This window comes from Canis lupus, chromosome 10 (genome assembly GCF_003254725.2).
Source record: "Canis lupus dingo isolate Sandy chromosome 10, ASM325472v2, whole genome shotgun sequence".
Classification (NCBI taxonomy): Eukaryota; Metazoa; Chordata; class Mammalia; order Carnivora; family Canidae; genus Canis; species Canis lupus.
Genome location: NC_064252.1, coordinates 38,433,840 through 38,455,422, shown reverse-complemented (window position 1 = coordinate 38,455,422; position 21,583 = coordinate 38,433,840). Strand labels below are relative to the sequence as shown.

The 21,583-nt window shown below is 47.9% G+C and overlaps 1 protein-coding gene across 4 annotated transcripts in view; it reads left to right on the top strand.

Annotated features, from left to right (window-relative positions):
- Nucleotides 1–21,583, top strand: part of NCK2 (NCK adaptor protein 2) — a 149,713-nt gene that overhangs the window by 116,781 nt on the left and 11,349 nt on the right. For all 4 annotated transcript variants that reach the window (XM_025462963.3, XM_025462951.3, XM_025462980.3 and 1 more), the window contains exon 5: nucleotides 14,040–14,761. In XM_025462963.3, the coding sequence (XP_025318748.1) occupies nucleotides 14,040–14,761 (722 nt within the window). The remainder of the gene's footprint in view (nucleotides 1–14,039; nucleotides 14,762–21,583) is intronic.

Below are 21,583 nucleotides of genomic sequence, written 5' to 3'. Positions count from 1 at the left end.
GCACACAGATGACCATCAGGGCGTACAGGAAGCAACCTGATCCTGGTCCTCAGGAAAAGACTGGCAAGGGTCTGTCTGTCCATAGGAGGCTGGGAATGAGGCTTCAGAGCATCCCAGGAATGAGGTCGTATGTCCTGAGCTGAGCTGCGGAGGGGGATTTCGCAGGAAAACCCCAGGACTCTCTGTTGACTGGGTATGGAGCAGCTAGAAGTAGTAGTATTAGCCACAGACAACTCCAGGGTTCTGAGCCTGAATGAATGTCCAGTAGAGAATTCAGGCAGTAGAAAGAGAAATGGGGCCGTGAAGGCAACACCCTTTTGAGAGTTTGAGGTGTTGGCAGGACATCCATGGAAGCATTCAGTAGCGTGCTTCAGGCATGAATGTCCACATCAGGAGACAAAATCCAGATGTTTGGGATAACATGCTTCCTTTTTTTATTTTTATTTTAAAGATTTTATTTATTTATGCATGAGAGACACAGAAAGAGAGAGAGAGAGAGAAAAGCAGTGACATAGGCGAGGGAGAAGCAGGCTTCCTACAGGGAGCCCAATATGGGACTTGATCCCAGGACCCCAGGACCACGACCTGAGCCAAAGGCAGACACTCAACTGCTGAGCCACCCAAGCGTCCCAGTGCTTCCTATTTTTAAGTGCATTTTAGTTTTGGACTAATATATTGATATTTTTATGTAGGGCCCACAGTGGAGACCTGACGTGTCTGCAGCCAATGTAATAGGGACCTCAGGTAGGCTTTTAGCATTTATGTTGTCTCAAGGACTGGTCCCAGGCCTCCGGTCCCCTTTGGAAAGCTGTCACCACAGCTCTGCCATGACGAGAGGGCCCACGGAAGGCCCTGTGATAGCTGGCCCGAGCCTGCAGGCTCCCTGAGCCAACATTCCCCCGGCTCCCGACAGTCCCTGCAAAGAAGTGTCACCCCCACACCCTGCAGCCAAACCAAAAGCGAATGCCGCAAAAAATTCAAACCAGGATCCCAAATGGATTTTTTTTTTAAGATTGTATTTATTTATTCATGAGAGACACAGAGAGAAGGAGAGGCAGAGAGACACAGGCAGAGGGAGAAGCAGGCTCCTCGTAGGGAGCCCGATGTGGGACTCGATCCCGGGTCTCCAGGATCAGGCCCTGGGCTGAAGGCGGCGCTAAACCGCTGAGCCACCCGGGCTGCCCCCAAATGGATTTTGTGTGCGTGCTTCCAGCGAGCGGACAGTAGTAACCATCTCCCTCTGAGTGCCTCGCTGTACCCCGGTACCTCGCTAGGTGCCTGCACGCGTTTCTGTTTTCATTTTCACGATAACCCGAAGAGGGACGTGATGATATCCTGGTTTCCCCTGTGAAAACACGGACACTGAAAAGTTCAGCGACATGCCCAGGAGCCTGCAGTGAGGGACGGGGTTGGAACTGAAACCACGTCTGCCTGACTCCCACCTCTGTTACCGCCCGTCGGCTGCTAGAATGGGGGATTCCGATCGGGCAGGGCTGGGGGACACGCGCGCGTGCCTGGCGTCGGTGCCCGTGCAGTCCCCTCTCCCCGGCCCCACCCGCCCGGCTCTGTGGCTTCCTGCGGCTCCTGCTCCCGCCTCTCAAGTGCTCGGGACCAGCTCCCTTCGGTGAGCACCGTTTTCTCCCTGACCCCCAGGGAGTCACGTAGTAATTCTGCCCGGTTCCTTCATGTCGAGGTGAGCAAGAGCCATTAACTAAAATGATTTAGAGGCAGAATGTCACGGGAACATGTCTCCTTGTCTGTACATTGATTTTTATTTCGGGAGCGGCTGGCCAGCAGCAGGCCCGTGCCGCCAACGCTGCGCACGCACGTTTCAGCCGTCCTGGCCACTCACGATCTCACTGGACGCAGGTATTCCTCGCCCCTGTGACCTCGGAGATGCCGAGACTTTCTACAACTACCATTTGACGCCACATACTTATTTTTAAAAGCCTGGAAAATATGAGAAAATACAAATCACCCCTGACCTCCTCAGCCAGAACCCGTCCCTGGGTCTGTAATCATGTGTGTCTGTTTTCTCAGAATTGAGACACGTCTGTAATCAAAATCACATGGCGTGGGTGGCTTCTTGCCATCACTAATACTAGCTATCACCCTGCTCTTAGTCCAGAGGTGGCGAGCTCTTTCTCCAAGGTTTATATTCCTGGTCCCAGCACATGCTGGAAAGGAGATTGGCCAAGTGAGTTTTGACGTCTACTTCCTGGCTGGTTGGTGGAGGGGATGCTCACTGAGTTCTGGATATCCTATCAACCCTGCAAGAGGAGAAGCTGATTCTTTATGGCACATCTGTCATAGAAGTAGTGTGTTTCCTGGATGGAATGTTCTTCAAGAGTAAAGAAAATCACTGTTAACGTTCCTGGAAGTCACTGAAACATGGTTCCTAAGTTATGTCTGTATGTCATGAGGAACTAGTTCTTCATTTCGAGAAAATGCAAAGCCAAACCATTCCCCATGAAAAGTTTGTACGTAACACATGAAAAGTTCAGGGTAACTCCTTTTGCTTTTTTTTTTTTTTTTTTTTTTAAATCTTGGTATAGCTAAAATCCAGTGTTGTATTCATTTCTGGTCTGCAGTATAGTGATTGAGCACTTCCACATGTCACCCAGTGCTCATCATGACAGGTGTGCTCCTGAATCCCCGTCACGTAGTAGCTCCTTTGGATTTTGAACATTCGATGCCTCCAGCCAATTATCATCCCCTCATAGTAATAAAACATGGAGTCTGGGTTTTCAGAGTTACAGGTAACACATCATCAGGTTTACCTCTCTGGTCTCTGGTGCATAATCTACCAGTTATGAACCTGAGTCACCTATAACATCTCATAATTTGGAATTCTTTAGGATTCTGTCTTGTGAGCTCGTTCCCAATCGAAGTGACCTGCCAAACGTATTGCCCACATAATATGGAAGCTTCTACGGCAAATGTGGTGCCAGTGACCCAAAATAAACTTGGATTTGTTTTTGTATCTCATAAGCGTCCAAGTATTTAGAACCAAAAATGTAAAACAACTCACAACAGATTAGTGGGAGGCTAATTAGAGCTGAGACAGATTGTGAAAAAGAACGCTAACGAGAGAAAAACCAGGAGAGGGGATGGGAAATGAGGGGTCTGTACCCCCAGAAAATCAGGAGTAGCATTGGCATGTGTAGGCCCCAGGCAGGTGTGTGAGAGTCACACTGCTCTGTCTCTTGGGCCAGCCGTTGCCCCCTCGTGTCCTGAGGCAGGACAAGAACACAGGTGAAGTAGTTCCCAGAAACCGACGTCTCATTTGCTCCTTGTTAAAATGACCATTTTTCTGCTTTGGGTTTTCTAAAGAACATAGAGAACTCCTTCTTGACTATAGAGTTCTTCGTGTGGGAGCCTTAAATTTCAGAACGGAGAAACACGAACTAAAAATGCCGAGGAATTAAAGTAAAATCTTCTTAAGCATGTTTCCAACTGCGTTTCCCCATATGGCATGCTCTCTTTTTTAGATCCTCTCCATATGTCTCAAGTGTTCCTTCTCTCTTACATTTTTGAGTCTGTCCCCTGGGGGCAGGCATGGAGTGCAGAAGAGGGTATTTGTTTACTCCCATGTGCTGCAGTGCTTGATGCTGAGCCCCTTGGATCCCGGCAAGGCCCAGGCTCATCTCCTCCTGGTGCCTTCTCCTGCTGACCTCCCCCGCCCCACTGCAGTGACCCCTGTAGGGCTCCTGCCTGACCCACACGAGGCTGGAGTGTAATTGGTGGGCTTCGGGCAGCCCTCCATGCTGTTGATGCCCTCTCTCCACGCCTCCTCCACTCTGCAGTAAACTCACAGACTCCGCAAACACCCCCGGTCGCCCCAGTGGTTCTTGCAGCTGGGAAGCCACCTGGAGGGCAGCTCTTCATTCGCTTTTAAGGTTGGGGACAACGTGTTTCCTCAGAGCCAAACAGTCTGTGGTGGCTGTTTGCAGGGAATCTCGCTTGATTTTGTATTTTGGGTTTCTCAAGGAGCAACGCAGTTGATTGTCTGACTTAGAAAATTGGGGTGTTTATAAGAAGAGCATGAACTAGTAGTAAAACTGTGGTTGCTCTTATGCTGGTAATTTAACTTGGCTAAATCCATAATTCTTAACCTGAGGTGCTAAGAAAAATGCTGTGGTGACCATTTGAACCCCTTGTGGTTCTTCTGTGGGTTTATTTTTTCTTATCCTAGTGCATATAGTTAAGTTTAAAAAGTGGCGTTTGTTGAAGATTTGGGGCTTGAACACCAGCCTGAGGCTTGAGATAGCCTGGCCTAAGCTTTTCTACGAAAATCAGGCAACTCAAACAAGTTGCCCAATGTTGGGAGGCTTCTTCACAGCAAAGCCAGGTCTCTCCAGGTTCAGGTGGGGCACTGAGATGGAAGCCAGAGATGAGGGAGGGCCTGGAGGCCAGAGCCCAAGAGCCTCAAAGATCTCTTCTTGGAGCACAGGCAGGTACCACCTGGCATGTTAGTAACTGGTGCCTGTCCTGTCCAGAGCGGCATGTGAGATGCTGAGCCTTTCTGCTCATCCCTACTTAGAAAACGGGGCTCCTTTTTCACCCTCTGCGAAGGTCCATTTTGCACTGATTGCACATCCTCTCTCTGACTGATCACGGGGGCCCTCATGACATAGCTGCTCCTGACCTGGAGAGCAGGAGCGAGTGTGAGGCCTGGTCCCCACAGAGCATTTTAGGAAAAAACCAGGTATGTGTACACCGCTGTTGAGAAAGCACCACCTCTGCTCTTCTCCACTTGTTCCTTTGTCCTCAACCAGGAAGGGAAACAGATGTTTAATAATAGCGATAAACACAGTGACAGCCATTGCTTGGTCTCTTGTGATGTCTTAGACGCTGCGTGTGCTTCATGTGCCTCCCCAGGTACTGGAGCCTCCTACCAGCCCACAGGGGCCGCCGATACCCTCGTATCACAGATGAAGAAACCGAGGATAGCGCGATGCTGTAGAATGTAGATGCTAGAGGTTGAAAGCTAGCTGGTGTGAGAGCCAGGCTTGGAAGGTGGTGTGAAGTATGGCTCAGTATCTTTGCCAGCCACTTGCCACCTTCGTGTTCCCCCACGAATGCGCCATCCCTTTACTCGTTTGCATTTATTTATCATACTTCATTTTACTTAGCAGGTACGGTCCTAAAAAGTTGCACGCGTGCCGGGCTTCTGCCAGGGGATTGACGCTCTCAGTAACGTGGCAGCCTGCCGCAGCTGAGCCATGCCACGTCTCGTACACCCCTTTGCATATTCAGAAATGCTCGTGCTAATGGGTCGGGAGTATGTGTTGAGAGGTACTACATATGTATTTTTAATTAAAAATTATAATTAAAATTTTTAAAAATTCTTTTCATGGGCATCTGTGTTACCATCCGACTTTCACATTTGATAGAAAATCCTATGCTCTAAGTGATTTGTTTTTTCAGGCTTCAGTGTTCCATCATGTTATTTGCCTGGCTGCTCACACATGGGCAGGCTTGCTTATGCCCAAAGATGGAAATTCCAGTTCAGAGCCCTGGACGCATGGCCCCGGGTGATGCTAGGCCCTTTGCCCTGGCACCTGTCTCTAAGCTGGCTCCTGGGGTGGCCGCCCATTGGAAGAGAGACCACCGGGATGGAGGGATGGCTGGTAGTAACTCTGTTTCTCCCTCAGCTGGCAAGCCCTACCCAGGCCGGTGGGGGTTTACCTCGGGTGTAACAGCCCCCTTCCATCTACACGTTGGGAAGCTTGCTCGTTGTGATCATGGCCTGCTTCTCAGTAATGTGTTAACACTCCTGGCAACATGGGAGTGTATCATCGACTTACCAGTACATACGGAGTACTGGTGGGGAGATGGGAAGTGGAGCTTATTAGCTGAGCAAACACTGAATATCAGGCCCTGAGGCCACAAAATAACTAAACACCGTCTTTCTCAGCACAGTGAGGTGGGCACTGAAATCGAGGTGGGTGAGCACTATAAGGAGCGTGTAAGGGTGACGTGATGTTATTTTAGTGTTTACAGATCTTACTGCTGAGCAGGTGTTTGTGATCAGCCCTTGCTTTATTGAGGGGGAAAGGCCCATGGGAAGTTACTTACTCACCGACCCTGAGTCCTGCCCACGAGCCCGTGGGTCATATTGCCTGTGGTCTGGCCATGCAGACTGACTAAGCGTCTGGAAAAAACCTTGGTTTTCATTTTTAAAAGCTACATTCCAACAACTAGAGGAAGAAAGTTCCCTGGCCAACTCTAGTGCAGCCTCCTTTGCTTCTAGCATAGCCCAGCTGTCAGAAGGTTATATTCTCTCCTATTGTCAAACCTTATAGAAGCGTGGAACTGTGGCACCCAACAGCAGTGACAGTGAAGCTGGGAGTTTTTGCAAATGAAGCTGTTGCCCAAAAAGAGACAAAAGCCACCAAGGATGCATTTAGTCCTTTGTCCCAGAAGTGGTTAGAGACCTAGGGTTTCCCCTTCTTTCAGCATATCCAATCCCTAATGGCCAGGTGGAATTTTTTTCTGCCAGTGGGACACTAAGAAGAGAATGGAGTTAATAAGCTTTTTGCTTTGCCCAACACAGTTCTGCCCACCTCAACTGTGCATGTCTTCACTCCAGCCCAGCCCAGCCCTCTGGCTTCGTCCCACATCCCGCTCGTTTTCCAGAGCATGGCCCCAACCTTCACGCCTTGCTCACAGCCCCGGGAAGCCTGTCTCCTCTGCCCCCACCCTGCCTCTCCTCTCCCAAGCTCATCCATGATCAGCAGTTGGTGACATGTTTAGCCTCTGTATGACAAAAGGGACAGATGCTAACTAACTGAAACAGCTGAGTAAGAGCATTTATGCTTCAGTCTATTTTGACTTAGATTTGGCCTTGTCTGAAATAAGTTGCACTGGAGAGCCTGTCCCCCTCTCTTGAGCTGCACTGGAGAGCCTGTCCCCGTCTCTTGAGCTGCCCTTGGGGTTTCTCTGACAGCCCATGCCTAAGATACTGGCCACACTGAATTCATTCATCCTAAGTCAGATATGCTGGCCTTCATCAGATGGAGGTTCAGTTGTGTGGGCCGGTTAAGCCCAATGTCTACGGCCACCAGTGTCACAGATTTCTCGTGATTTCTTACAGTTAAGTATTTTCAGCCCAGGATTCTCTGGGCTTAGGAAGCAGGCACACCAGCCCGGCAGTTAACCCTGACACGGTAGAGATGCCGGTCCCCATCTCCACCATCCCACCTCCACTCCCATACCTAAACCTGGGTGCTCCCAGTCTACAACTGTATTCTCTTTGACTTACCACTTTGCTAAGTGGGAATCGACAGCTTGGCATACTGAAGAAGGTAGGTTGGGAAAGGAGTGAGAGCACGGGATGGGCAGTAGTATTTTTCAGCACTCTTAATTGAAGTGACAAAGACAAACCATAAAGTAGACAAGGTGAAAAAAAAAAGAACAAAAGAAGAGGAAAATTTCAAAAGGGAATCAGTTGGCTCACATCACTAGGAAGTATGGTTGGATCCAGGGGTTCTTTCTCTCATTCTGGGCCTTATCCCTGCTCTGGCCTTCATTCTTACAGACTTCTACAAACTTGGGCAGCTCCAGATGGTGAGAGCTGGTACCCCCTTGTAATTGCAGCAGATGTGAGTCCTGGGTCTTCCACAGATGGCACCATGAGGTGGGGATGGCTCCGCAGAAGCCACAAGAAGAGGAGTTCTGTTGAATAAGAGAAGGGATCAAAGGATACTGAACAATTTAAAGTAACAACAGATGACCACTGCATTGATTTTTAAATGGTCACCCATCAAAACATCAGAAGTTTAATAAATTTGTGGGGTTTTTCCCCTTTATATATCAAATATTTTGATCATAAATTTCAGCACTGGCTACTCTTTGAATGGCGAAAGCTAATCTGGCATAGCTAGAACACTAGACACAAATTGAATGCATACATAACAGCACAGGAAGCTATTAGAAGCCAAACATTAAATAGATCCTCACCTTCTATGAAAAGTTACTTTGGACACTTTATACCTTAATCAAACCTTGTCAGAGCTCCTTAGCATTTAATGATAAAAACCCTTCATAATTTTTAGTTCACTCTTATAATAGGTCCTAACCCTAATGGGGGAAATCCCCACAAATTATTGACCTCCAGTCTTATTGTAAATGGCATTCTAGGTACAAAGAAACTTTCTAGTTAAATCTGGTTTATGTTGCGGATCTGATAAGTAACAAAAATAAAATGTCTTTGCCATAGACCCCCTAAAACTTGAGTGCACACCATCTAAATGAATTGACTTGAATATATTTCTGAACTATCAAATTTGTTTGACATTTTGTCTTACATCTCCAGATCTCCAGCTGGCAGGTGACAGTTACAGCATATTTTGAAGTCATCTGTTATAACATCTCTTTATCTTAAAAGGAGTATTTAAAAGATTTTGACTTGAAAATCACCAACATTAATAATGTATGACATATTTAAGCTTTTATTAGAACTCCGCCTTTAATGTATGTAATTTTATTCAAGAAAGTTAAAATGTGCTCATTGTCAATGAAAATGTAACTCAGGAACAGAGATCCAGGGTTTGGTGCAAGAAAATCATCACAAAAGCTAAAAAGTGTGGTTTATGTTTAGATCCAACTCCCCTATTTGCCACTTCAAATAATATTTTTATTACTATTTTTAGATGCAGATAAAGCTCATTGAACAAATTGTGCCTGGTCTTTAACATGACAGCTGTGGAGGCAGCTCTGTCAAGGAGCTTGTTCACATCCTTCCTTAGCTATAAACCCAATCCATCCGAGGCAGCCCCGTGCTCAGGGTTCCGTGCCCTTCTGTCCAGCCGGTTTGCTAACTGACCCGGAGCCCCGGCCAGTGTTCAGGCTCTCTCCAAGGCTTTTACCCATCTTGATATGTGGAGCACATTGTCCAGCACCGACTTGCCCAGGACCCCTGGTGGAGCAAGAAGAGCTCTGAAGCTGCTGGGTGGGGGCAGGGGCAGGGGGAGATTGAGCGACTAGGCAGGGGGCGCGGGGAGGGGGTGGACCACAGTTGTTCTGAGAGCCTAATCTTTACGGTAGAAGTTAAAACCTGGTCACTCTGGAGCACGTGCCACGTGAGACACCATCTTTTTCCTTTTTTAACAGTGATTTCAGTTCTTTGTTCTTTCATTGTGCAAAGGTGTTGCAGGTTATACATTATTGAACAAGCTGTAGAGAGTCATTACCTTGCAAAAAAATGTTAACATCACCTAATACAGCATGCCAGCAATTGTAGAGATGTTCTGATGATCCCATTCTAGATATTCTCATCCATAATATGGTTCATGCAGAGCACAGTGCAGCAAAACCTCCAACCAAAACGCTTATGCACCAGATAAATTCTGTGCATTTGGAATTTATGATTGACAACGGAAAGAAGAGCCATCCATCATTTGAAGTCATGCCAGATCTTGCTGATAACACAGCAGTACTCCCCCATGCTTCAGGTCTCACCTGGCAGGGTCTGGAACTGCCTGGTATCCTGCACATATCCAGCTCCCCTACCTAAGAGGGGTGGGTGGGGAGGAGTGTGGCAGGGGGGAGGGTTGTGTGAGGATGGGCATGGTGCTGCTTTTGGGCTCTTCCTGTCCACAACCCAGGCTGCTCCAGGAATTCACGATTGGGCCCTGGTGAGCAGGCCCCATGGGAAAGTGTGTCTTCCAAAACATGGCAGGGAGAGAGTGTGAGCAGAAACACTGGTTAACGAGGGCTTCCGGTCTGCCACATTTGGTTGGTTACTGTTCATTTATAGTAGGTAAAAATTGCCTGAGACTCTGCAAAAGAATGTGAGGATTTGCCTCTCCTGCTGGGGAAATATGTAAACTTTTAAGAGAAAGAAAAAAAAATCACGGTATCTTTGTTAGAAAATCAAAAACACACATTGGAGTTCAAGGAGCTTTTGCTACAACTGGGAGATGTAGGTGGTATGACTTTAATGAAAGAAGAAGTGATGGAACAGATGTGTGGGAAAAATAGCCCCAGAGAATGGAGGGGAGACTGTGGAATTCCCACCCTACCTGCTTTCCTCGAAGGGATAACACATTTGCCTTGAAATTAGAAACGTTGCTTGGAGCCTGGATGTTTCGGGGTGGCGTGGGGCTTGGGGCTGGCAGATACAGTAGCACGGCCATCCTCTGATACGCCCGTGAAGTATCTGCATGTTTTGCATTCAGAGATGACCCTGGGAGCCTTCGAGATCTCATAACTGCCACATGGCAGTGGCCACGTGGCCTCATGCTCACTCATGATACATTTCTTATCCCAGATCTTCACTCCCTGAACCCCAGCCCCACTTCCGCCTGGAGACACGGGCCATTTCCATTTCCTAGGATTAGAGGAAGCATTTCTCACTGCTTTGGAGGGTTGGAATGGAAAGTGAGGATGGACTTTTGACACTCTATGGTCCTCATACATTTCTCATAGAAACCATGGCCTAGGGGTGCCTGGGTGGCTCAGTCAGTTAGGCATCTGCCTTCAGCTCATGTCGTGGTCCTGGGATCGAGCCTGCACTGGTCTCCCTGCACAGCGGAGAGTCTGCTTCTCCCTCTGCCTCTGCCCCTGCTTGTGCTCTCTTACTTGCTGTCAAATACATAAAATAAGATTAAAAAAGTAATCATGGTACAAATCATGATGTGTTAGCCATGGAAAGCCTGCTACGTATCAGCCTCTTCATGGAACTGTGTTTCTTGACTCTTCTGGATTAAATAGGCCTTTATTGGTGTGCCAAGTCTTTGCCACTTTACTGGCTGTATATGTTAAGTCAGTTCCCTGATCTCAGTCTCAGTTTCCCCATCTGCAGAAATAGGGAGGTGCTCACTTTGTCACAGGACTGTTGTGTTCAGATCACATGAATGTCAGTACAGTCAAGTTCCTTCCTCTTCCCAGACACCTGTCTCTTGAATTTCACTGCATCAGCAGCTACATGTGACATTGCTCCCTTGGAATAATGTTTCTCAGGTGCCAAAAGCTTGACAGGCAAGCTTTCTATTTTGGTGGCCATCTGGCACTGGTAACATTGTTGCCAAGACTGTTGAAAGGACTTTGGCCCTCTCCTGGTAAAATACCTGTCTGAGAAAAAAGAAATTCAAAGGCCTGACTTCGACAGAGTAGTAATAGTTATTCATAGAGTGCTTCCTGTTTTATATTACAATCTGAATTATGTCCCCTAGAATGCGTATGTCGAAGTCTTAACCCCCAGAAAGTCAGTGTGTGACTGGACGTGGTAAAGGTCCCTTTAAAGAGGTAATTGAGTTACAATGAGGTCTTTAGGGTGGGTCTTAATCCAATGTGATTGATGTCCTATAAGAAGAGGAAATTAGGACACAGACCTACAATGAAAGGAAGCCCGTGTGAAGACACAGCAAGAAGGTAGCCATGTGCCAGCTAGTGAGGGAGGCCTCAGGAGGGACCAGCCCTGCCCACACCTTGATCTTTTTTTACTTCCAGCCCCCAGGACTATGAGAATATAAATTTCTGTTGTTGAAGCCCTGAAGTTTATGGTACTTTGTCCTGGCAGCCCTAGCACACTGATACAGTGCCACAGTTGTCCACATTTTATGGGTAAGAGAGCTAAGACGCAAATTGAGTAACTTGCCCAAGAGCATATAGCTAATGAGTGGCCTCCTTGGGATTCAGTTGTTCTGCTGTATTCCATGACCCCCTCCCTTTACAGAGTTGCCTCAAAGACTATTTGGATCCCATTCAAGCAAAACAGGTGAATTTTCTGTGGTGTGTTTGCTATGTGGAATGTTCCAGTCTTGACAGAGAAATTTAAGTTCCATACAGGCAAGGAGTGTGCCTATCTTGTTTTTCTTGGTCTCCCCCAAAGTCTAGAAAAGTGCCTGGTGTAAAAACTCAGTGGCTAATGTAATTTTGTTCTTGAAGAGTCAGCAAAGTGGCCTATTCGTAAGTCAGTTGTGAAGTGTCTTCAACAAAGTTTTATGAGGTCTAAGGTCTACTGTCTTTTCTGCTGATCTTGACATCTTTCTGTGCCCATGAGTAGTCTAAATCCTGCTCTTCTGTAGGTATTTTCTCAAGTACCTTTCGTTACTCAAACTTGAAAAGGTCTATTAGAAGGTTATTTGTAGGAGTGCCTGAGGGGCTCAGTGGGTTAAGCGTCTGACTCTTGGTTTTGGCTCAGGTCATGATCTCAGGGTCATGAGATGGAGCCCCCACACTGGGTTCCACGCTCAGCAGGGAGTCAGCTTGAAAGATTATCTCCCTCTGCCCCTCCTCTCCCACGTGCCTTCTGTCTCCTAAAATAAATAAATAAATCTTTTTAAAAAGTTATTTGTGTTATTTCTTGGAAGTCTTGTTACCAGTAGAAATTGTCCTCTGCCTGTTGCGTTAGCATGCTGACTCCTTGATGAGGCTTAGAATACCCTGGTGCCTGAGCCTTCAGGACAGAAGTGTATTTTCATGTACGGTCTGCCTTCTGGATTCTGAAGCTAGTGAATCACCTTCTGGATTCTGAAGCTAGTGAGCTAGCTCTCTCACGCATAGCTAAACTAACGTAGGCTTGAAATCGCATGAAAGGATTCGTTCAAAGATTTAGAGGTTTGTTTTCATGTAAAGTGAGTTAACTTGTAAGAAGTCTAAAATTTTAACTTGGTTTAGTATCCTGGTTTACTTTCCTATTTCCTATATGCTTGAATAAAATGTGTATTAAAAAAAAAAAAACAGAAGCCATTCATTTGAAGAATTGGTATGTTCACTTGAAAACCTTGTGAACAGTCACTTCACACCCGTGTGCTGTCCCCTCATGTCTGCTATCCAAGTGCCTTTTAGTGTGCGGAGCCACACTGGTGGTGCTGAGCTGGGCATGTATCCAAGGGGAGCAGAGTCTTAGGCCAGGGATGGGTCTGCTCTAGAAGGCAGTGCACAGCACTCCACAGTAGAGGATGATCACAAGGCAATGTTTTGTTCCCCTTGAACTCCTGGCCCCCTCAACAAAGGAGTAGAAGCAAAGGTAATTCTTGGGATCATTCTGTCTTTACTCCATTTGAAGAAATAAAATGAGAGAGAGGTATTTTATTTGAAGAAATAAAATAAGCTACCATAAAAGTGCTTTGGTGTCATTTTGCAAGGGTGGGGAATCTGCAAATGGCGTCTCCGTACCATCAAAGCCTGCACATTGACCAAGTTAGGAGCTTGTGTGGAGCTGGTGGGCAGGCAGCCATCTCAGGAAAAGCTGGGGAGCATGGCCCGCCCTACTGGTCTAGTGGCACACCACAGCTCTGAGCGCTGATGTGCCTTCTCCGTAGGCTCCCCTCTCAAGAAGGCTCCAGAATCCTCTGCATTCCACCCAGGCTGCAACATTTTTACCTTAGGGCTTTTCACGCTGGTTTCCCCACACACAGGAAGAAATAAGTTTCACACTGCAGCTCAGCACTGGCTCCCTTACATAACTGAAGCAACACACTATGCTTGATGTACTTGGGAGGTTTTTCTATCTTACTAACTTAAATAAAACCAGAACAACACACACACACACACACACACACACACACACACACACACACACACACAAAGATGGTCACAACCCAGTAAATTGATTTTATGATCCACTAATGGGTTTTGAGGCACAATACAAGAAATTCTGCCTTAGACCTAACAGATCAGCTGATTGCTTCCAATTGGCTCATTGCAACGTGTGGGAAGTGAGCGCTCAGGCCCCCCCCCTCCCCCGTTTTGGAAGGACAGAAGCAGCGCAGGAAGAAAATAAAGGAGGGGAGGGTGTTGGTTTGTAGCCAGCGGAGGGTCGCGGGTGTCCCCCGAGTGGCCCAGGCACGCAGCTCTGACCTGTGCCCCGGGCTGGCCTTGGACAGGTCTGAGTCCAGCAGGCCGTCCGCCCGCCCCTGCAAGCAGGCGGAAGACCTCCGGGCTGAGCCCTCCCGTGCCCTCCTCTCCGAGGGCGCGGCAGCCCTCGGGAGTACCACCCTGGGGGGCGCCGGTGCCCTGGCAGTGGGGGGGGGGGGGCGGGGGCGGGGCGGCGGCCCTGAGCGCTCAGCCCCGCTGTGTCTCCGCAGGCCTCGGCAAGACCAAGAGGAAGACGAGCGCGCGCGACGCGTCCCCGACGCCCAGCACGGACGCCGAGTTCCCGGCCAACGGGGGCGGCGCCGACCGCATCTACGACCTCAACATCCCCGCCTTCGTCAAGTTCGCCTACGTGGCCGAGAGGGAGGACGAGCTGTCCCTGGTGAAGGGGTCGCGCGTCACCGTCATGGAGAAGTGCAGCGACGGCTGGTGGCGAGGCAGCTACAACGGGCAGATCGGCTGGTTTCCCTCCAACTACGTCCTGGAGGAGATGGACGAAGCGGCCGCCGAGTCCCCCAGGTTCCTGAGCCTGCGGAAGGGCGCGTCCCTGAGCAACGGCCAGGGCGCCCGGGTGCTGCACGTGGTGCAGACGCTCTACCCGTTCAGCTCGGTCACCGAGGAGGAGCTCAACTTCGAGAAGGGCGAGACCATGGAGGTGATCGAGAAGCCCGAGAACGACCCCGAGTGGTGGAAGTGCAAAAACGCCCGGGGGCAGGTCGGCCTGGTCCCCAAAAACTACGTGGTGGTCCTGAGCGACGGGCCGGCCCTGCACCCCGCCCACGCGCCGCAGATCAGCTACGCGGGCCCCGCGTGCAGCGGACGCTTCGCGGGCCGCGAGTGGTACTACGGCAACGTGACCCGGCACCAGGCCGAGTGCGCGCTCAACGAGCGGGGCGTGGAGGGCGACTTCCTCATTCGGGACAGCGAGTCTTCGGTGAGTGCCTGCCGGAGGCGCCGGGGGCCGGGCCCTGCCGGGCTGCGTGGGTGCGTGTGTGCGAGTGTGGGTGGGGGGGAGGGGTGCAAGGGCAGGCGCGCTGCTCTTCTCCGATCCCTCTCCACGCGCACGGCGAGTAGCCGGAGGATGCTTGCAGCTCCTGTTCACATAGAGCCCCACGTATTTGCGGCTCCAGGTCAGCTAGGGGAATCCCACGGCCCGCAAGCCTGCTTGGGGTTGCTGCAACGGACCGTGATGGACTGCAGTCCCCCGTGGGTGTAGAAACCCACCCGGGGACCTATCTGGCAGGGGGGACGGCAGGTAGAATGGCCCTGCAGCTGCCGAAGGCGGTCGTGCCGCTCTCCTGAGATTCTCCCCTCGATGTTCTTCTGCACACTCCGACATCAGTTTCTCTCCAGGTTTCCCATTCTGTGAGTGACCCCACTTCCCGCAACCCAGGCCCTGCTGGTTGACTTTGTTTCCTCTCTAGGTCCCAGGCATGTCTCCTGGTCACAGCGGGAGGGGCACCTGGTTTCTGACACAGCCTTTTGTTGGTCGGTTTGTTTTTCTTTTGAAACCAGACGATCCTAAGGGCACGGCGACCGCAGGCGGCATCAGGGAGTTCATCTCCAAGAAGCTTTTAAAGCACTTAGGAACGGAATCGAAAAGAAAAAGACAGGGCTTGAAAGAGATGAGTTTGTGTGTGTGTGAACTGCATCAGAGGTATGAGGCCGCCTGACTTGCAGCAGATCCTTTTCCAGGGATAGGCGGATTGGGGGTTTGAATTTTTGGGTATGCTGAGCCTGTCTGGAAGAACTGAGCCGGTTGTCACGCACGGTAACCTTTTCATGAGTACGTTATGGATTTTGTTGATCTCTTTGCAGATATGCCTTCCATATAATAAGATCCCCACCCCACCCCCCACCCCACCCCCCCCAAAAAAAACATGACTTCTGCAGATAGAATCCATGGTGGTTACGTTGTATTGGTTCTGGCAGGTTTCAGTTTAATTTTTTAAATGCATACTGTAAGACTGGTAAATATGTGATCTGTACCATAATTGGTATCCTCTGGGAAGGTTGATACCACAATAAGTGCATATTCAAGACTCTTGCAGACTGATCTGAGAGCAATTCCAGGCCACAAGAAATGTTTTTGCTCTTCTGAGAGAAAGGCAGCTATGATCTGTTCTTCTTAGACACAGGAGAAGCATCCTGGTGGTAGAAACCAGACCCCTCACGGTGTCAGCAAGTCACAGAGTTGGCGGCTGCCTTAGACCTGCTGGGGCTAGCACACCAGACCTGGGTATTAACTACATCTGAAATCTGAATGCTGAGATTTTCTTATCCAGCCGCCAGAGCTTATCATTTCTGGCAGGACATCAGATTGAATCGGTCTCACGTGACGTAAGTTCTGTGCATAGCTTCCTTTAGATCGTGCTGCTGGAGGCTTAGGAGAATGCAGTATGCCTCACTTTTAACTCTTTTGAGCAGAAACGTAGAGAAATCACTGGAAAACCAATTATAGCATAAGGTGATTGGTCCAGAGTACTTAGGGGATAAATGTAATCCAGCACTAGAAAGTAAAATCTTGATTTAGAAATTTTAAATTTGAAGGGTGCCTGACTGGCCCAGTTGGTGAACTGTGCGATTCTTGATTGTGGGGTCGTGGGTTCAAGCAAGCCGCACACTGGGTGTAGAGACTACTTAAAATTTTAAAACAAATTTTGATTTTGAATTTGAAGATACTTCTAGAATGGAGAGGGGCTAGAGCAATCCCCACAGCGCGTACACCTCAGCCCCATTCACTGTTCTTCTTGTCTAGGGCTTGAGGACAGGGTAGGTAAGTAAAGCACCCTCCAGATTGCTGGCCTTGGAGTAGATCTACTACTGCTTTTCTGTAGGAAAAACACACCCAGCTGGGATCACTCTCTGGACTCAGAGACCAAATCATTTTGGATGGGTAGAGATACAGGCATACCGCTTTTCATTGTGCTTCTCTTTATTGAGGTTCACAGATACTGTTTCCAGTCTAATTGGCACCATTATCTTCCAGTATTTGCTCACTTTGGGTCCCTGTCCCATTTTGGTCATTCTCTAGGTATTTGAAACTTTTTCATTATGTTTGTATTTGTTACGGTGATCTGTGATCAGTGATTTTTGACTCCCTGAAAGCTCAGGTGATGGTTAGCATTTTTTAGCAATAAAGTATTTTTTAATTGAGGCAGGTACATCATTTTTTTAGACATAATGCTATCGCACACTTAGCGGACTGCAGGATAGTGTAAACATAACCTGTAGATGCACTGGGAAACCAAAGAATTCATTTGACTCGATTTGGGTTTTTTTGCGGTGGTCTAAAGTATCTCTGGGGTACACCTGAGCTTATGTTATCTGGGTTCCATCTTAACCCTTTGAATAAGCTCCAGGGTCTTGTTTGTCTCAGATTATTACAGAATATACTGACTTTCTAAATAATTGAAACATTAATTGTTTACATTCTATTTTAACTACTTTGATAGGACCCATTACAAATTTTTTGGATTTTAACTCAGAAAACCAAGCTATGACACACTCATGGTGTGTCATAGGGGAATGGAGACGGGAGGATCTGCATCAGCTCTGCACCCTCACTAGCACTAGCTCAGCCACAGAGCACCGTGTGACCTGACCATATGCACAGCTGCCTCCTGGTGGCTTGTGCCATTACGCGTAAACTCTGCTGTTCTGCTGTTGGGATGCCTGCCTTGTGCCAAAGGGATGCTCTTGGAGTCTCCAAGGCATGTTGCTCTATTTCTTCCAACAGCAGACCTAGGTCTGCTTTTCTCACTCACATCCGGGTCATTGCGGAACTATGTAGATGGACAGGCAGACAGATCCATTCCGTATTCATTTTCCACCATCCACTGACTGCCTCTGCCTCTTGCCAGTGCTCTCCTGTCCTTTGCTCTCCTTCTTTGTCTCTTTTCCTATTCATCTCTGAAGATGGCCTTTCTGGGATGAGAGCCTGGCTTTCAAAGTAACCACCAGACCGATGGGAGCCCTCATCTAGCAGCTGTAATCTTGCAGCACATCGTCTCATGCTAGGCCCAGAAAGGTTGCTGAGGGGGTCTGCATTCCTGCAGGACTCAGAGGCATCTTCATTTCACTTCCTCTTTCTTTCTTGCCATCTTTGGGCCTGGGACCGTCCTCTGATCGAGGTTACCACGGGACGCCTGACTTCTAAATAAGCACAGTAGCGTTTTTAGAGCCCCGCTTCAAGATATATCTTGTTAAGATATCCTGAGTGATTCCAATGTAAATAAGCTAGGCTCTTGCTTGACATTATCCTGCATTTAAAAATACTCAGTATTTTTTTGTTTTGAAAAATAAAAATATACCCAGCGCTGAGCCTTAGGACATGTGTGCTTTTGCAGGAGAAGTGCATATTTTGGAAAAACAAACACAAACATTGCTGCATCCTGTGCTATCCGCTATCCAGTGTCAGTGATGTCCTGGGTATTTTGGGGAGGTATCTGGCAGGCATGTGTTTTCAAGGAATGACCGGACGAACCCCATGATCCTGTTTGGGCTCTCTTTCCTGTCCTGAATCTCAATACCTACCCTCTTCTCCCCATTCTGTAATTGTCGTTTATCCTTAGCAAACTCAAGGTGAAGCACCATTTCTCACTCTCCATATTACCTTATCCTGCCTACACCTGCAAACCCCTAGCTCATTAAATTTAGAAAATTCGAAGTTCTTACCTGCCCTCTTTGTGCTCATCATACCTGCTTATATATTTGTCCACATTTATTCTGTGGATATGGTGGGAAAGCTATGCTCACAGTTAAGAAGAACCAGCAACGAGGTTTCTGGTAAGCAGTGGAAGTTGGCAGTATTTTAGTTTTTCAGTTGCTCTGCCCTCCTCGTCCTTGAAAAGATCATTCGGATAGAGACAGCTTTCACCTGGGGTGCAGTCTGCCAAGGGGCTAGCTGTACAGTCTCCATCTTTTCCTCTGCAGGACTTTAAAAGTCCAGAGAGATCTCCTTTTGCCTCACATGTTTTATGTTCCACAGTAGGATGTGGATACTAATTTCTGTTCATTCATTTGTTTCTGATGGAGACAAACTACCTCGCTAAAGATAATGTTAACGTACGTGTTGGCCACACTAACAGTCATGTGTTCCAATCCTCACTCTTTTTTAAGAAAAATCCATTAAGATTATTTGGCCAGGGAGAGGCAGAAGAAAAAAATTAGTATAGTTCCTTGTTACAGTTTCTGAATTCTATTTCTTATAGAAATCATCTTTTTGTGTGTTTGTGTGCCAAAACTCTGTTTTTGGGTCATATCCCTTTATCGCTGTAGATCAGTGATGCTCAAAATCTGCTCTGTGTCAGCATCTCTTTGAGGCCCTGGTAAAATAGAGTGTCGGGCCCCACCCATAGAGCTCCTGATGCTGACCCTGACCTGAATGAACCTGGGAGGCGAAGCTGCAAGGGCCCACTTCCCATCGTGTCACTGAGAGTTGCTGAGTGACCTCCCTGCTCTTTGTGCCTCGTGTCTCTCCAGGTCCTAGCACCTTTGTTCCTGCTGTTGGGTTCTTAGACTGGGCCATCTCTTCCTCCAGACCTTTGTACAGATCTAGAAAAGTCTAGAATACAGCTCCCCTCCACTGCACCCCTCACCAATGTAATGTGCACACTTCCTTCAAGTCTCATTCCAGCCACCTTTGTGCCTACAAAGCCTTTTCTGACAGGCAGGCCTGGGCCACGTGCTCCCCACATGCTGCTGGGAGCATTGGGCAGTCTGGTGCTAGGGTAGCATTCCTCCTGAACCTGGCTATGTTGCCCCCTTCAAAGGCCACATCAGCGTAGAGCGTGCATGTTGTGACATGTTGTTGGCCATTGAATCCTACTATCTTGGTGGGACTCCAAGAAATAGTATTTGTGTTAACTAATGAATTGACTCTCCAGAATGTGCATGATAGATTAAGGGAATCAGCAGCCAACCAGTGCAGCATGCTGGAGATTCCTAAGTTCTCTCTCTTTGCCTCTGTTCTCCTGGGCTTGTGCTAAACGCACTGTTGAGCTTGAATCAGAACCGTGCCTCTGGCTTATTTTTTGCTGCCACGAGAGGGGTCCAGACACCCTGTCTTCAGGCCTGCAAACACAATGAGGAAAGAAATGCTCATCCAGTAACCACTGGCAACAGAAGAACAAGTCTTTCAAAGCAAAACAAAAAAATATGTTCAAGTAAATAATTTATCCATGACCATATTCAGAAAATTTTCATAAAAATCTCTTGGATCATGAGCTACCACTTATCTAAATATTTGCTCTCATAGAAAATCACAAGTACCTGTAAGAAATGGTTTTCCCAAAAACCATTTAAAGGTGTAATGGCAATTTTTAAAAACTGGGTCAGGGAAGTTTTTTAGCACTTAATCTATTAGAAAGGCTTATATGGCAAACATGTGCAGTACCAGTATAGGCCTCTGGGTTTTTTGGGTATTTTTTTTTTAAACCCAATTTCAAAATTTAGCTGTGGCTACAGAAATAACTAAATGTGGTTGTCTTCTAGACTGAGACTTCTGTTTGGTTTCTACAAGAGGTAGAAAGAAGTTAGGCTTACCTTCCCAGTAATCCAACGATTGCTCCCCTAAATTAGCAATGAAAGAAAATCATAGGAATTATTAGGATCTTTTTGAACTGTGCATTTCTGTTTTGTTTTTCACAACCCATGCGTGCGTAGACACAGACTGAGGGGCAGGTGAGGCTGCAGGCCCCAGCAGGTGTACACTGGCCAGTCCAGCGGGGTGCTTCCTGCTGTAGATGTGGTTTCTGAGCTAGGGAAGAACGATTATGAGTTCCATCTCCAGCCTTCAAGATTATGGAGTGACAGATGCCAAGGAGCCGGGACAGATGGAGAAGTGTTTAAATTTGGCTCTGGTTGACACTTGGTAAACATAAACATGATATTCTTGTATGTAAGGAAACACCTGGAAGGCAAGCTCACATGTCTTTTCTTCTTAAACTGAGTACCCTATACTGCCGGCCAGGAGTCTTTGCCAGGTGTCCCTTGAAAACCATTCCTTTGCAACCTATAGAAGGAATTCCATAAGAAGTGGATACGTTAGTTTTAAGATGTGTGCAAGATAAGCACTTGCCCGGCACGTGTGATTTCAAAGGTATCTTACTAATACCACCAATGTTGAAATATTCCAAGAGAGCCCAGTGGGGGTCCCAGCCTAAGCCAGGCAGTATCACAGTATCATTTTGGGGAGGTTGAGAAAAAGTGATTCATAGAAAAAAAGTAAACTTTAGGGAATCGTTGTCACCTGACCACAAGCCAAAGGAAAGCAACCGTTTTTAGTTCAGGAACTGTATCCGAGCCATGTCTCCCACTGCCCCATCCCCCTGCTCCCAGGAGAAGCTGTTAACTAGGGTCACCAGGTGTTGGAGGTGATCTAAAGGAAATGTCGAGTTCGGTGTACCACCATTGTGCCCTCACTAGGAGGCAGTGCACTGGACCCTGTGGCCTCCCCACCCCCTTCAGTATCCCCTGCAGCTTGAGACTGCACCCCGTGCCCCCAGACTACTGCATGTTAGCTTCCATGGCAGGAAGAACACATGTTCTTGCCCGTCCTGATGCCTTGGCTCCCTCTGTCACATTCCTGTTTCCACCAGAACTTCACAAAGCTTTTTAGACCAACACAGAAACCTTACTTAAGAGATGTTTTTTATAGTGGCAAAATGTACATCATATAAAATTTACTGTTTTAACTATCTTTTTAAGTTCAGTGGCATTACAAGCATTCACACTGTTGTGCAACCATCACGAC